Source organism: Sinohyriopsis cumingii, chromosome 4 (assembly GCF_028554795.1).
Source record: "Sinohyriopsis cumingii isolate HCF-2022 chromosome 4, ASM2855479v2, whole genome shotgun sequence".
Taxonomy (NCBI): Eukaryota; Metazoa; Mollusca; class Bivalvia; order Unionida; family Unionidae; genus Sinohyriopsis; species Sinohyriopsis cumingii.
In genome coordinates this window covers 95,514,433-95,528,621 of record NC_142964.1, presented here as the reverse complement: position 1 = coordinate 95,528,621, position 14,189 = coordinate 95,514,433, and the positions used below count along the sequence as shown (strand labels likewise).

General features: G+C 35.1%; 1 protein-coding gene across 1 annotated transcript in view; it reads left to right on the top strand.

The window, feature by feature from the left end:
* The first annotated feature begins 385 nt into the window (after positions 1-385).
* The window catches only part of LOC149801711 (uncharacterized), a 140,451-nt gene continuing 126,647 nt past the window's right edge, over positions 386-14,189 (top strand). The window contains exon 1 of the mRNA XM_089955991.1: positions 386-854. Coding sequence (XP_089812117.1) covers positions 782-854 — 73 coding nt within the window. The 5' untranslated portion in view covers positions 386-781. The remainder of the gene's footprint in view (positions 855-14,189) is intronic.

The window sequence follows — 14,189 nt, the reverse complement described above, 5'->3', positions numbered from 1 at the left end:
TATTTTAATTTTTTATTCTAAATTTCAAAGGACTACATGAATTTACCAGTGTATAATTTGTAATTTGTATGATATTCTTAGAATGTAGTGAAGCAAAAAGAAAGTTCGAAGTCACATGCTTTTATTTTATAATATTAAGGACAACTGATAATCCAAATTCATACCCGTTTATTTGGTCGTCTCTGAAATATTTATTACAGATGATTTAAAAATATGCAATTGATCTTCTTTATATTTATCAAGTGTCTGCCTCTAAATGTCATATACCATTTTACGCAACAATGGCTTACTGATGGTCGCAGTTAAGATGACAAACGGACGCAGCGAATGGTGATAAAGTACCGCCTTGTTATTCGTCACTGACAAACGACTTGGGTTTGCCCCAGCAATAAATTTTCATGTTCTTGACGGCGTATTGTAAGTTTTACCTTCTCCAGAGTTTTGAGGCTACCTGTCTAGGAAGGCAACTACTTCAAGATGTCGATACATCGTCTAGTTGTAAAAAGACACTGAACTGTCTAATTACACTAATCAGAAAGAAATTGCTGCCATATCTTAAGAAAACTCCTGTTATTTCTGGTCGTCGGACTTTTGCTGATTTTGCAACAGATGGGGACAGTGTACTATATTCTGTAAGGAACCGGCTTGGATATACAAAATAACACGTTGATACGTGATTTGTAATTTTCTCTCCCTCATTAGAGGGATAATTTCTTCGTCTTCGGATACTGTGTACTTTTGATTTTATTGAAATCGTAGTTGAAGAGTCACAAAAGAAAGTATGGCAGTCTTGGTTCTACTTCCTGCATGTTTGGTGTTCTTTGTGCAAGTCTTCCATATGACATATGCCCAAGGTAAGTTATTCCGTCGGCCTTTGGCATGTCTGTAATCAACTGTTGTTGTTTTTTCTCTCTCTTAAATACATGCATCAAATTCATATGTATTACATCGTAGCTGTTTAAGGATTGAGAACGTTATCTCTTTTGCACAGAATAATATACATCTTTATCGTCGTGCACCGCATTTATCGTCGTACATCTCATTTTCTCATAAACTGCTCTACATTAATCCGTTTTCTTTAGTTTTAGTTTCCCCCCGTCCATCAGGGGTATTAGTAACCAAAACCGGTGACTGATTTTAATCTTAGCAGCTAGAGTTTTGATTGGATGAGAAATTTCTTCTCAGGAGAATATTTTGATTGAAAAATTCACAAAGCCCATAAAAACTTAATGGCCTTTTTACAGTGACTAAATAAAGGAATTGGAAATCTCCTTATTTGAAAATCCATGTCTATGGTTCGCGGAATGATCAGAGACGTCTACCTTGTGGAAATAAGAAGTAAAAGTGAACAAAAATGGCATTTGTTTAAAGTTTGTCAAAACATTCTCTTGCACCGCTGAACTTTGGATTCTTTTACATGTAAGATGGTCATTCAATACAAACTGACTTTAAAAAATCCATTTTATTCCGCCCCTGATTCCATTATGCTTACATAATGATACTAAATAATGCAAAACCATTTATACCTTAATGTCTTATATTCTGGTCAGACGATTAATTACTTTTCAAGAGATATTCGTTTGATAAATTTGTGTGTGTGTGTTAGTGGTTCAAAATTGTGAATATGAATTTGTTTTTTTGTATCTCTGTTGCTACGAGTTGCATATGTTCCACAACACAGTGCCTAAACAACGCTTATATGATAGAGTATAAAGAAATGTAGAAAATATAAATTTTCTATAATTGTTACAATTCTGTCATTAGCGAAGAGATTAGTTAAGCAATAATAATAATAATAATAATAATAATAATATTATTATTATTATTATTATTATTATTATTATTATAAAAACAACTATGCATGGTAAAACATAAGAGTTTATGAGTGAGAGTCATCTAAATTCACTCGCTTCTTGTAATACTCTTTACCGATAGCATATGACGAAGTGTTAGTCTAAGCACCAAGCAAGAAAACCCCAGCAAAAAGAAGAAGAATTATTTGCACAAGCACTTGCATACAAATGTTAGGATAACACTTAAAGTAATTTTTCAGCGTATCAATGTATAATGTATATAAACTTTGAGCAGCCAGTGTTTGTTATGTGTTTTGCAAGATTCCTCACTCAGTCGTAAATACGTGCCTTAAAATGCATTTAATTGACAATCTCTGTTAACTAAAAATCTTTATTACAGACAGTCTCATTGGTCTGCTATTATTTTTGTCTTTACTGTATTTATTACTTATCACAATATATACTATGAATTAGTCTTCATTGTATTATCCTGGGTAACTGCCTATTATGCTCAGAGCATCCTGAACCATTTGTATTCAACTTGGAGTATACAAAACAAATAACCAAATTTTGGCTTTAAGAATATCAGTTGCAATGCATATGATAAATTGCATTGGTCATCACAATCTTCACATTCATCCTAAAATACTACTTGTAAAACATGGAAAAAGGAGAGTTACAACCCTGTTCCCCACCCCACCCCTAAGACAAACATCAGTACGTGCATGTATATATGTATTCGTCAAACCCTCAAGCCATTCGTTTGTATTTAGACATATTGTTCTTGAAGCGCCTTCATACATGTAGCACTAATCAATCATAGGTAACTTATGCATGAACTTAAAGTAATGTGTTTAAACTATAGATATACTTAACGGATCGGTGGTAACAGCCAGCCATGATTTTGTGCCATAATGATCCAGAGCAAATGAATGAAGACAGGAAAGCAAACAAAAAAATTATGTTCGGAGGTTCTTTATTCAATAACAGGTTAAGCATCAGCCCGCAACTGGACACATTATTTGAGCTCCAAGTAATAAGTTAACATGTAAAATTGACCTCTAAACAAACAACATCATGAAACCGGGTCTAAACCATCAATTTTGGATAGGCGACCATGTGGCCTTGCATATAGCAGAACCTGGGATCGCTGATGTATACAGCGAATGCGTGACCGCTGCGCTATCCAGGTCCCATATTCTCGAAACCTTTGAGCACGAAAGTCAAGTTCACATTCAAAATTTGAATGTTTGACAAACTGTTGCTTACATTCGAAATTTTCAGAACTCCCAGAATTTTCTTGACTTTTGGCATTCCACCAGAACATTAATTTCAGTGATACAGATGCACTCAGACCATCGTATCTAATTTGGGAATTTTCACTTTTAGCTTCAGTTTCGAGCTCAAAACGTGTTGAGAATATAGATCCAGGACTCATAAAATCTCAGGGTAACACCAAACATAAAGCAGTACTGAAAGAGACAAATACTGTTGAAACGTGAATGTCATGGATTAAGTGAGTGACGTAGAGAGTAAGCGGAACATTCATCAGAGTTCATGACGTCCAAGGTTATCTTTATCTTTCTGATATATCGATTGATAGATCATTTCTTTTTTATTGGATAAAGGCAGAATTAGTCATTTTCCTTTTGCTTGCCAGTTACATCAGCCTGATGGAGAAGCAAAGACTGGACATCTTGCTCGTCTAGAGATTTTTGCCGATAATAATATCATTCATTAATTAAGATTACTGGTAGAGTCATGCCTTATTTCCCCATCCAACCGCAGGAATGTTTATCAACGTTTTATTCTGATACCTTAAAATGCATGACATTCAAAAGTTCAAGTGTTATATAAGAGTTATATTAAAAGTTCAAGTGTTATATAAGTGTTATAGTGTACAAAAAATGATTACAGTGGGATTATCTCGTATTGTTTATAAATTAAAAAAAATTAATTAAAAAAACTTCTCATCACATAATTTAATTTTTTCCTAAAGCTTGAAGTGAGAGTAAAGCCTTTATGTCAATGCACGGCCAAGTTTAAAACATCATCCATTATTTTAAACCTGTCTATAGCGGTTTTCCATTTATCCAGAAAAGAAAGCGCGTGCATCATTTAAAACCTATCACCTAACAGTGTCATGATGGAGCCTCTAAATGGAGCTAATATTACCATGTTAAAAATTCGTTTGACATTGTAGTTTCGAAAACTTTATGTTCCTAAACAAATGTTGGTCTGTTAACAAGGTAACAATCTGATTTTTGGGGCTCGCGTTACGTAGCCATGCTGATAAGCATGGCTATTTTAGAAGTGACAGTAATGACTTGTTAATCGGGAACATCATATTGCCTCAAGCTGCGTGTCCATAAGTAGTTTCATATAGCCTAGTCAGATGTCGCTAGAGGGGAACTTATGGATGCCACTTAACCTTGCCGTCCATCATACTAAATATATCTACTTAGGTTAATTAAACTTCAGTTAGGAATCCCATGCACGTTGACAAATATTAAATAGATTTATTTTTCTAATTTTTTTTTATATTTATGTTTTTATTTATTGGGTTTCTTACTTGCTCCTTTGTCCTGATTTATTTATTTCATTTCTATAATTTTATTTTATGTACACATATGGACCCTGAATCTATTTATCTATCTGCCTGCCTGTCTGTTTGTCTGTCTTCCTTATTACTCATCAGTTATTTTATAAAATGTAAAGAAAACACTTTAAAGTCTAATAAAAATGGCCCACGATGGTATACACATACCTTCTACCTGCTGACACTCAAACTCTTGAGAATCAAATGATCTTGTTTTCTTCTGCTACTTATGGCTCTTGGAACTCGTATTTGCTCACCGTTACGGATCAATGAATCTCACCTCTGTGTGGGTTCGAGTCTCGGGTTCGACCAATGTGGGTATGTGAGAAAGCTTGCCAGTAGCTTCTCGTGGATCGGTGGTTCTTTCCGGGGTTTTCCCGGGTTCTTCCTCCACCATTTATACTGGCCGCCATGTATAGCCTATCTTGTGCTGAAAAATGGCGTTAAACCCTACAACTTGTATTTGATTTTAAAAGACAGTATCTTACACGCGCGCACACACACACACACGCACGCACATGCGGACATCTGTCAGGATAATGTGACTGGGTGGGTCGTGATGCTACATGTCTGCAGCATGATCTTGTTTTGGGACGAAAAGATCTCCCGTATGAAAATCATTGTGGTAGATATTACTAATATACATTTTTTGAAGGCAGGTTAAAGAAAAAAATCTCTTTTGGAAAAGCTGCTTTCTCTTACAATTTTGGACATAAAGATTTTGTGCAAGTCTCGTATGGACACACTTCGCTCGAATATGCAACAATCTAAAATATGTATCTGCTGCAAGAGATACTGTCCATTTTCCGTTCCAGACACAGCCCTTTTTGCTCTCTTTACACACCCATATATGATATGTTTGTTCAGGTAACCAGTCTTAATAAATTATTTACCTGCTGGCTTAGCGGAAATTGAATATTGAATACGCAAGAGGCAGTTCAAAATACAATGGAAATGACCTCATCAAGTCAAAATTTTGACAGGCATCTTCATTTGCGCAACAGCAATAACGCGACTTGGCAGTTATAGAAAGAATTTTAGCAATACTTGAAGATATATAAATGTGAATGCAAGGTTGATTATTGTTTTCTTTACAACTCAAAGATCCCACTGTCCGGTGGCGTCGCTAGGGGGGTGCGGGGGGTGCGGACCGCACCGGGTGACACCATCTCAGAGGGGTGACACCAAAATGAAAAATTGCAAATTTTACAGAGCACACACTGCTCGGTCTAGTCGGATTTCATAAGCGGATAACCGATCATAGTTAAATACATGACTAGCAGGCACGGCAGTGGCGTCGCTAGGGGGATACGGGGGGGGGGGGGGGGGCGGGGGTGCGGACTGCACCGGGTGACACCATTAGAGGGGGTGACACCAAAATGACATTACTAAGGATTCTGTATGGTCTGTTACGGAAGGAGGACCATGGGGATGACACCATGAGCTACCGCACTGGGTGACACCAACCCGAGTGACGCCACTGCCACTGTCTCCTAAAACGAGCCTGACTGTCACTTAGTATCGTTTGCCATCCATATCTCTTTGTTTACCGCACGAACGTGGGGAAGACGAAAAAGTTAATCATGTGCTTAACGTCAGATAGATTTCACAGACTCGCTCCCATGATAGCAAATGGCCTCGGTCTAGCAGGTTAATGGTTTGATGCACTACTATGTTGTCGCCATAGCTAGCTAACACTTTGTAGATAGTGTCTATGTTTATGATTACGTTTATGGACCGGTCTGTCACAGAAAATATGGTTATTCATACAAATGAAGGAATGCGCTGTCCTGGCAAATGTTGCTCAGGGGTTTGTTTTTCAGCCCTTTTAAAGTAGCTACACAAACTGCCACTGACACAGAATAATGAAAATACGTTTACATCAAAGAAGACTGTTTTCAATCGTGACACACTTTATCTCTTTACATGTTGAAAGTAGTACAGTCCCTAAAGCTCCTGCTAAAGATTGCTGGACTGATATAGACATTTACACGTATTTATTTTAACTGTAATTCAGAATGATATTTTCTGGTCGAAATCAGTAGGCAGCTATCTTTTCATCACGTGATCTCGGAGGCAATGACTCCATTCCGTGTTTTTTGAAGTGAAGTCCAGCTTAAATAGAACTGTCCAATGTATATCCTCAAATGTAACCGTCCAATGTACATCCTCAGATGAACTCCATTTCAAAGGAATCCCCAGATGTAATATTCAAATGAACTCCAGTTCAAATGGAACTCTCCAATGTCCATCTTGAAATGAATTTCAGTTCAAACGGAAACTCCCAATATACATCTTCTAAAAGTGCTACTTATTATTTATCGTTCTACGTCTACAAAGGAAACATGTTAAGCATACAAATATAATTTATCAAGTACTGGTACGAAAGTTGCCCTTTGATGAACACAATTTGAGACATCGAATAAACAAAGAAACGGGAAAATCGTGTTTTCCTTAAAGGTAGAGTTTTAAAGCGACAGAAGTTTTAGAAAGGAGATGTATCATATGTCATGAAGGAGCGGTGTTTGGTCAAGCAGGCTGAATGTTTTATCATTTCAAACAAGGCGTGAAAAACCAATACCTATTATTTTTATATCTTGATGCACCGAGATGCGGGACCATTACCCATCAGCATCCACCCAGCTCACACGCGCCACACACGTACACAACACAGTCATTGACAGATGATATATCAGGTGAGACGCTTCCCTCAGTACTCACTGCGTTAAGCGGAAATACAGCTCTAACGGGCAGTCAACTACTGGTAATGAGCATCTTTAATCGATGGAAACAAAATTCACACGGAACCTCTGTGAAGTCTTTCTCCCTGGGGGCGCTCACCAGTTAATATGTACTTTTGAGAGAGTGACGTATGTAAGGTGAAGTAGTTCGCATTTAAAACGTGCACAATGGAGAGAATGTTGGCATACCTCTATGCTACATTAATGTAATGTGGATGATATTTCTTTGGATATTGTACTTTTGGAAATTTTACATGATTTAAGCACACTGCTAACTAAAATGACTGCTCCCTTGTGTTAAAAGATCAGCCTGAATTAGTCTAAAGTACACTATACATAGCAGCTATTAAAATAGGGAAAATGAATTTTGCCAGACTAGACAATACCAGCTTCTGAAAGTGCAATGAATGAATTACCAAATATATAAAATGTAAAAAAAAGTTTTCGGCTCTTTTTTTTATACAATTTACCTCTGAAGTTCAGGAAGTGAAAATGACCAAGTAGAGCTAGCACTTTTTTGAAAGATGCACATCTGAAGTAAGGCCAAGCTGTATACTCTATAACCCATAGTACACCCATCAATCATACACCAAAATAAAGGGAATTAAACGTTCTTTGAATTATACCTAAGATATACAAGGTCTTTTTTAAATAGCCAGTATAACCAGTGAGGAAAGAAGGGGAAATTTTTTTTCCTTTAAAATCCTAACCCTATATGAAAAATACGAAACTGTAGAGCGCCACCTTAGAGCGCGCTCTCTGCCGTTAGAGATCTTGATAGTTTGTGTAGTTTTACAGATCCTCCGAAAAAGTTATGTATTTGTTATCATGCTCCATATAAAACCACATGCATGACTAAATGTTACCAGTTCTAGTTGAGATCTCTGTACATATTGCTTAGTTTATGACCATAATAAATACATGTTTATTTGAATAATTCGAGCATAAATTTATATTTAAAGTCTGAGCTGATTATGCATGAAAAATTTAGTTGTTTTATAATAAGGGTTGCATCAAGTTTTATACCGTTAAAAACAATCGTTTGTTATCTGGCACAAGCTGTAACCTCGCCTTCAGGCTAAAGAAAACATTTGAAAGGTTCTTTCTTCTGACAGTGTGATACGTTGAAGTACGCCTCATGATAAAACCTTACGTAATGTTACATACATGCGTGCTTATAAGGTCATATTTTGCTAAAGGAAGATCATGCGATGTGTCAGTGACTCACGCATATTGCATTTAAATTTATATTAAATTCATTCAAATCTATTTGCGTGATTTGACATTATAACAAGAAAGAAGTATCACTGTTTTTGAAGACAGAGCTCGAGTAAAGATCTGAAATTCATCCAGTCATAAGTTTATGAACTTGCCAAATAATATCGACAAATATCAAAGAGACAAAGCATGTCAGTTAGTTTATAAATGGCAGAAGAACAGTTGCTTTCCTCTTTTGATGATAAATCAGTCATTCTAATATCAGGGTAATGTTTAAATCAGTCATTCTAATATCAGGGTAGTGTTTAAGTCAGTCATTCTAATATCAGGGTAATGTTTAAATCAGTCATTCTAATATCAGGGTAATGTTTAAATCAGTCATTCTAATATCAGGGTAATGTTTAAATCAGTCATTCTAATATCAGGGTAATGTTTAAATCAGTCATTCTAATATCAGTGTAATGTTTAAGTCAGTCATTCTAATATCAGGGTAATGTTTAAATCAGTCATTCTAATATCAGGGTAATGTTTAAATCAGTCATTATAATATCACGGTAATGTTTAAGTCAGTCATTATAATATCACGGTAATGTTTAAATCAGTCATTCTAATATCACGGTAATGTTTAAATCAGTCATTCTAATATCAGGGTAATGTTTAAGTCAGTCATTCTAATATCAGGGTAATGTTTAAGTCAGTCATTCTAGGCTTTCGTCAGCAGTAGATCGTAATCCGTTTGTAATGTCATAGGCAGTACTTTGGAGATTTTGTTTTGTACAACCTGACAGGCAAATATCTCACCACTGAGTCATAATTAATTATGCATGCGACTATGCACGAAATGCATTTTTTTTCTCAATAAAAATATAAAGTTATCAGTCGCTTATACATCATATGCATGATAACAATCAAGTGTGTGGTTTTGGCGCTGTGACCAAAGGTCATGTTGCGATAGGAACAAAGATAGCGACCTTTTGCCCCCATCTTGCTTCAGTTCATATACTGCGATTAATTATGTCCTTTCCCCACCCACACCTTGCTTTCGCCGTTGCCAATTTAATCCAAGGTTGCGTTCAAACCTCCTCCATATGACACTGGTAAACATCACCGCACAGACCAGTTTACAACAGGGTCAGCCTCGATTTGAGTTTTCGCTGAAATCTTTTGTGCATCGAAATTTGATAAATTTAATTTTAAATTGTAAGATTTGTTTGTTCAAACCTTAACAGATTTTCATTTTATAAATACATGAAAGTTGTGAAATATGACTCTTGATGTCCAACCCGATATATAATTGCGAACTCTTGTGGTCCAATCTAATATAATGCGAACGTTTATGGTCCAACCCAGTATAATGCGAGTTATTATGGTCCAACCCAATATAATGCGAATTCGTATGTTCAACCCAATATAATGCGAACTCTTATGGTTCAGCTCAGTATAACGTGAAATCTTAAGATCAATCACAATATAATGTAAATTCTTGTTGTCCAGCCCAATATAATGTGAACCCAAGCCATTTATAAAGGCTCGCTGGTCCATCGGTGAACCGACAAATCCCCAAAATGACGGTTTAAAAGTTTATATAAGAAATTTCAATTTTTGTAAATTAATGTCCTTCTCCTGCCATATAATGTGTAATTTGTTTGCTCCTTGAAATTCATTATTACAAGCTACATTGTGAGCTCCAAGCGCCGCCCATTATTTCTTTTTTTGTACATGACAATCATTATATATCATGCAAAATGTATTCTTTAGGTTACTTTGTGTGACCTTGTTTGTGTACGCTCTATACTTTAGGTTACTTTGTGTGACCTTGTTTGTGTACGCTCTATACTTTAGGTTACTTTGTATGACCCTGTCTGTGTATGTTCTGTACCTTAGGTTACTTTGTAGGACCCTGTCTGTGTATGTTCTATACCTTAGGTTACTTTATATGACACTGTCTGTGTATGTTCTATACCTTAGGTTACTTTGTATGACCCTGTCTGTGTATGTTCTATACCTTAGCTTACTTTATATGACCCTGTCTGTATATGTTCTATACCTTAGGTTACTTTCTAGGACCCTGTCTGTATATGTTCTATACCTTATGTTACTTTATATGACCCTGTCTGTGTATGTTCTATACCTTAGGTTACTTTATATGACCCTGTCTGTATATGTTCTATACCTTAGGTTACTTTGTATGACCCTGTCTGTGTATGTTCTATACCTTAGGTTACTTTCTAGGACCCTATCTGTGTATGTTCTGTAACTTAGGTTACTTTGTATGACCCTGTCTGTGTATGTTCTATACCTTAGGTTACTTTGTAGGACCCTGTCTGTGTATGTTCTATACCTTAGGTTACTTTGTGGGATTTTACCTGTGTATCTGTATGCTCCCATACACACAACAATGTAGTGAAACGGAGAAATCAGTTATGCCAGGGGGAAAAAAGAAACAAAACAACTGATTTTATTCCCGATTAGGAAGTAAATATTAATTTCAAGATCGAAAACTGTCTGCAAATAAAATGCAAAATATCCAGCGATCATGAAGGGAAATATATTTCTTATAGGGTAGGTCATATTTTCTTTTCATTTTCTCGTGTTTTAAATCCTAGTATAGAAAGTTTATGTTAATTACGCAGAAAGTTATCAAGTGCACTTGGTAATAACTGCATGACAAAAGTCCCATTTTTAACATCTCTGAAAAAACAAGGAAACAATAATAACGAAAGGTGAAACTTGCGTGCACTAGGGATGAAATATTCTGATGACGCGTGTCTGCACAATATATATATGGGTCTCGTGTACATGCCGAACATCGTGAGCAGACTAGTTGTACCAAGGAACTGCGGTCGAGACATGACGTAAATGTACAATTCAAACGAAAAGCAGATTTGTTTGACACTTTCATTTGCTTATCATGATGCACTGACATTTTGATTAGTTTTACATTGTTTCAAATGATCAGTTTTACATTGTTTCAAATGATTAGTTTTACATTGTTTCAAATGATTAGTTTTACATTTTGTTTTAAATTATTAGTTTTACGTTTTGTTTCAAACGATTAGTTTTACATTATTTCAAATGATTAGTTTAACAGTTTATTTTAAATTATTAGTTTTACATTGTTTTTCAAATAACTAATTTTACATTTTGTTTAAAATTATGAGTTTGACATTTTTGTTTTAGACGATTAGTTTAATATTATTTTTTAAGCGATTAGTTCTACATTGTGTTTTAAGCGATTAGTTCTACATTTTGTTTTAAGCGATTAGTTCTACATTTTGTTTTAAGCGATTAGTTCTACATTGTGTTTTAAGCGATTAGTTTTACATTGTGTTTTAAGCGATTAGTTCTACATTGTGTTTTAAACGATTAGTTCTACATTGTGTTTTAAGCGATTAGTTCTACATTTTGTTTTAAGCGATTAGTTCTACATTGTGTTTTAAGCGATTAGTTCTACATTTTGTTTTAAACGATTAGTTCTACATTTTGTTTTAAACGATTAGTTCTACATTTTGTTCTAAGCGATTAGTTCTACATTTTGTTTTAAGCGATTAGTTCTACATTGTGTTTTACACGATTAGTTCTACATTGTGTTTTAAACGATTAGTTCTACATTTTGTTTTAAGCGATTAGTTCTACATTGTGTTTTAAGCGATTAGTTCTACATTGTGTTTTAAACGATTAGTTCTACATTTTGTTTTAAGCGATTAGTTCTACATTTTGTTTTAAGCGATTAGTTCTACATTGTGTTTTAAGCGATTAGTTCTACATTTTGTTTTAAGCGATTAGTTCTACATTGTGTTTTAAGCGATTAGTTCTACATTTTGTTTTAAACGATTAGTTCTACATTTTGTTTTAAGCGATTAGTTCTACATTGTGTTTAAAACGATTACTTTTACATTATGTTTTAAACGATTACTTTTACATTGTTTCAAACGATTAGTTGAACATTTTGTCTTAAATGATTACTTTCGCTTTTTTATATTAAAAATGATTAGTTTTAAATTTTGTTTAACTGATTAGTTTTACATTATGTTTCAAATGAAACATGCCATTTTAGGAATATAAAACGTCTATACGATAAATATTTATGTTAGGGAAAATGTACTGCAAATGATAATCGGTTTCATCATACATTTCTGTTATAACATTTGTTTAACACGAGCGCCAATTTCTGTTACTGAGCTCATGTTTATTCACCTTACAGTTTAAATTTTATATCGTAACATAGTTTCAACAAAAGAGCACGCGCTAACTTAATCCTGGGAAAAGCTCAATTGTGGGAGAACCCCGGACTAGTAATCCCAGGGTCGAGGTTTTGATACCCGCCCAGCCCAGCCCTGATCAACTGCCTTTGTGTGTCGTTCGTAAAGACAGTTAGCTCCCATTTCCTAGGCATGTTATAGCCTGTAATGTGTTGACAGTGCCGTTAAAACCATCCAAATATACAAAACTTACATGCAATCCTACCTCTTCATACCCACCTTCATACATGACATACATGGATACATACACACGTATGTATGTATAAACACACACAGATTTTATATATATATATATATATATATATATATATATATATATATATATATATATATATATATATATATATATATATATATATATGCTGACCTAAGTAGATCCGTGCAGGTATCATGTCTAAGGTAGTTGACGCGTGTTTTAACATTTGGAATTTCCTAATGTAAAAGAAAGGTACTTCGTGTGCTCATGTTATTACTTGTTTACTTCAGTTGCATATTAAATAAAAGCGGAATCATTGAGGCAGAGAAGAGACTTTTTAATTGCATAATACCTTCGGTTAATTTTTTTCGTTTCATCAACTTGTGTAATATGTTGTTGTTATTGTTGTCGATGGTGGTGTTTGTTGTGTTTTTTGACAGCACTTTCAACAATTCATTTGGTTAGAATCTTGCAGAGGAAATGAGTCACACCCAGGCAGCTAACCCAGGCTGTCCTGTGTGGATATCTAACCCGCGACGCTCCACAAACTAAACTACCGCGGCTCCCTGAGATTGTATAATGGTAATCAACATGCTATTTTTTCACCGACTGATTTTGATAATTGCGCAGAGACTGTAAGGAATAGTTACCAACCAATCCCACCCTTCACCCACGTGTTTTTCCTCTTTACGATTACTTCCGCCACCACCCATTTTACCCTGAATATCACATGTGTCCGACAAATTCGTATGTACTCGACGCGAACCTCTTAACTGCATACTAGGTATTTGGGGTGCGTATTGTTTCTATATTCATTTGTGGCAACAAAATAGGTCCTACTTTATGTGGTATAGTTACTTACATACCTACTTAAATGCATACATACATACATACATACATACATACATACATACATACATACATACATACATACATACATATATACAATGTTCTGGATTTAATTTGTTATATGTAGAAAACACATAAATATAGAAAGTACTTAATTCGTAAAGTAATACCTCAACTTCCGGACTTGTTATTTGTAACGTGTGCTCGTCCGTCATTGTGCTTAGAGCACTGTTTAATATCAAATAGGTATTTTGCAGGTTACATGTATACCGCGTTATGTAAACGTGGCTACGGTCGACTGTAAATATATTTAGGTAAACACTTTCGATGATCTGGCTTTCAAATGTGACATTATGGCTTGTCTCGTACGTGTGACAACTACTATTCGTTAAATATTTTGGTACAAAAGCATTGCCAAACAACACGCTTTTGAGACATGTAAATACGATAGAACAACGGTAAATTCACGTCTGAAATGAAGCAAAATCAATACATGTATTACAATCAACCTGTACTTTCTCAATCTGGATA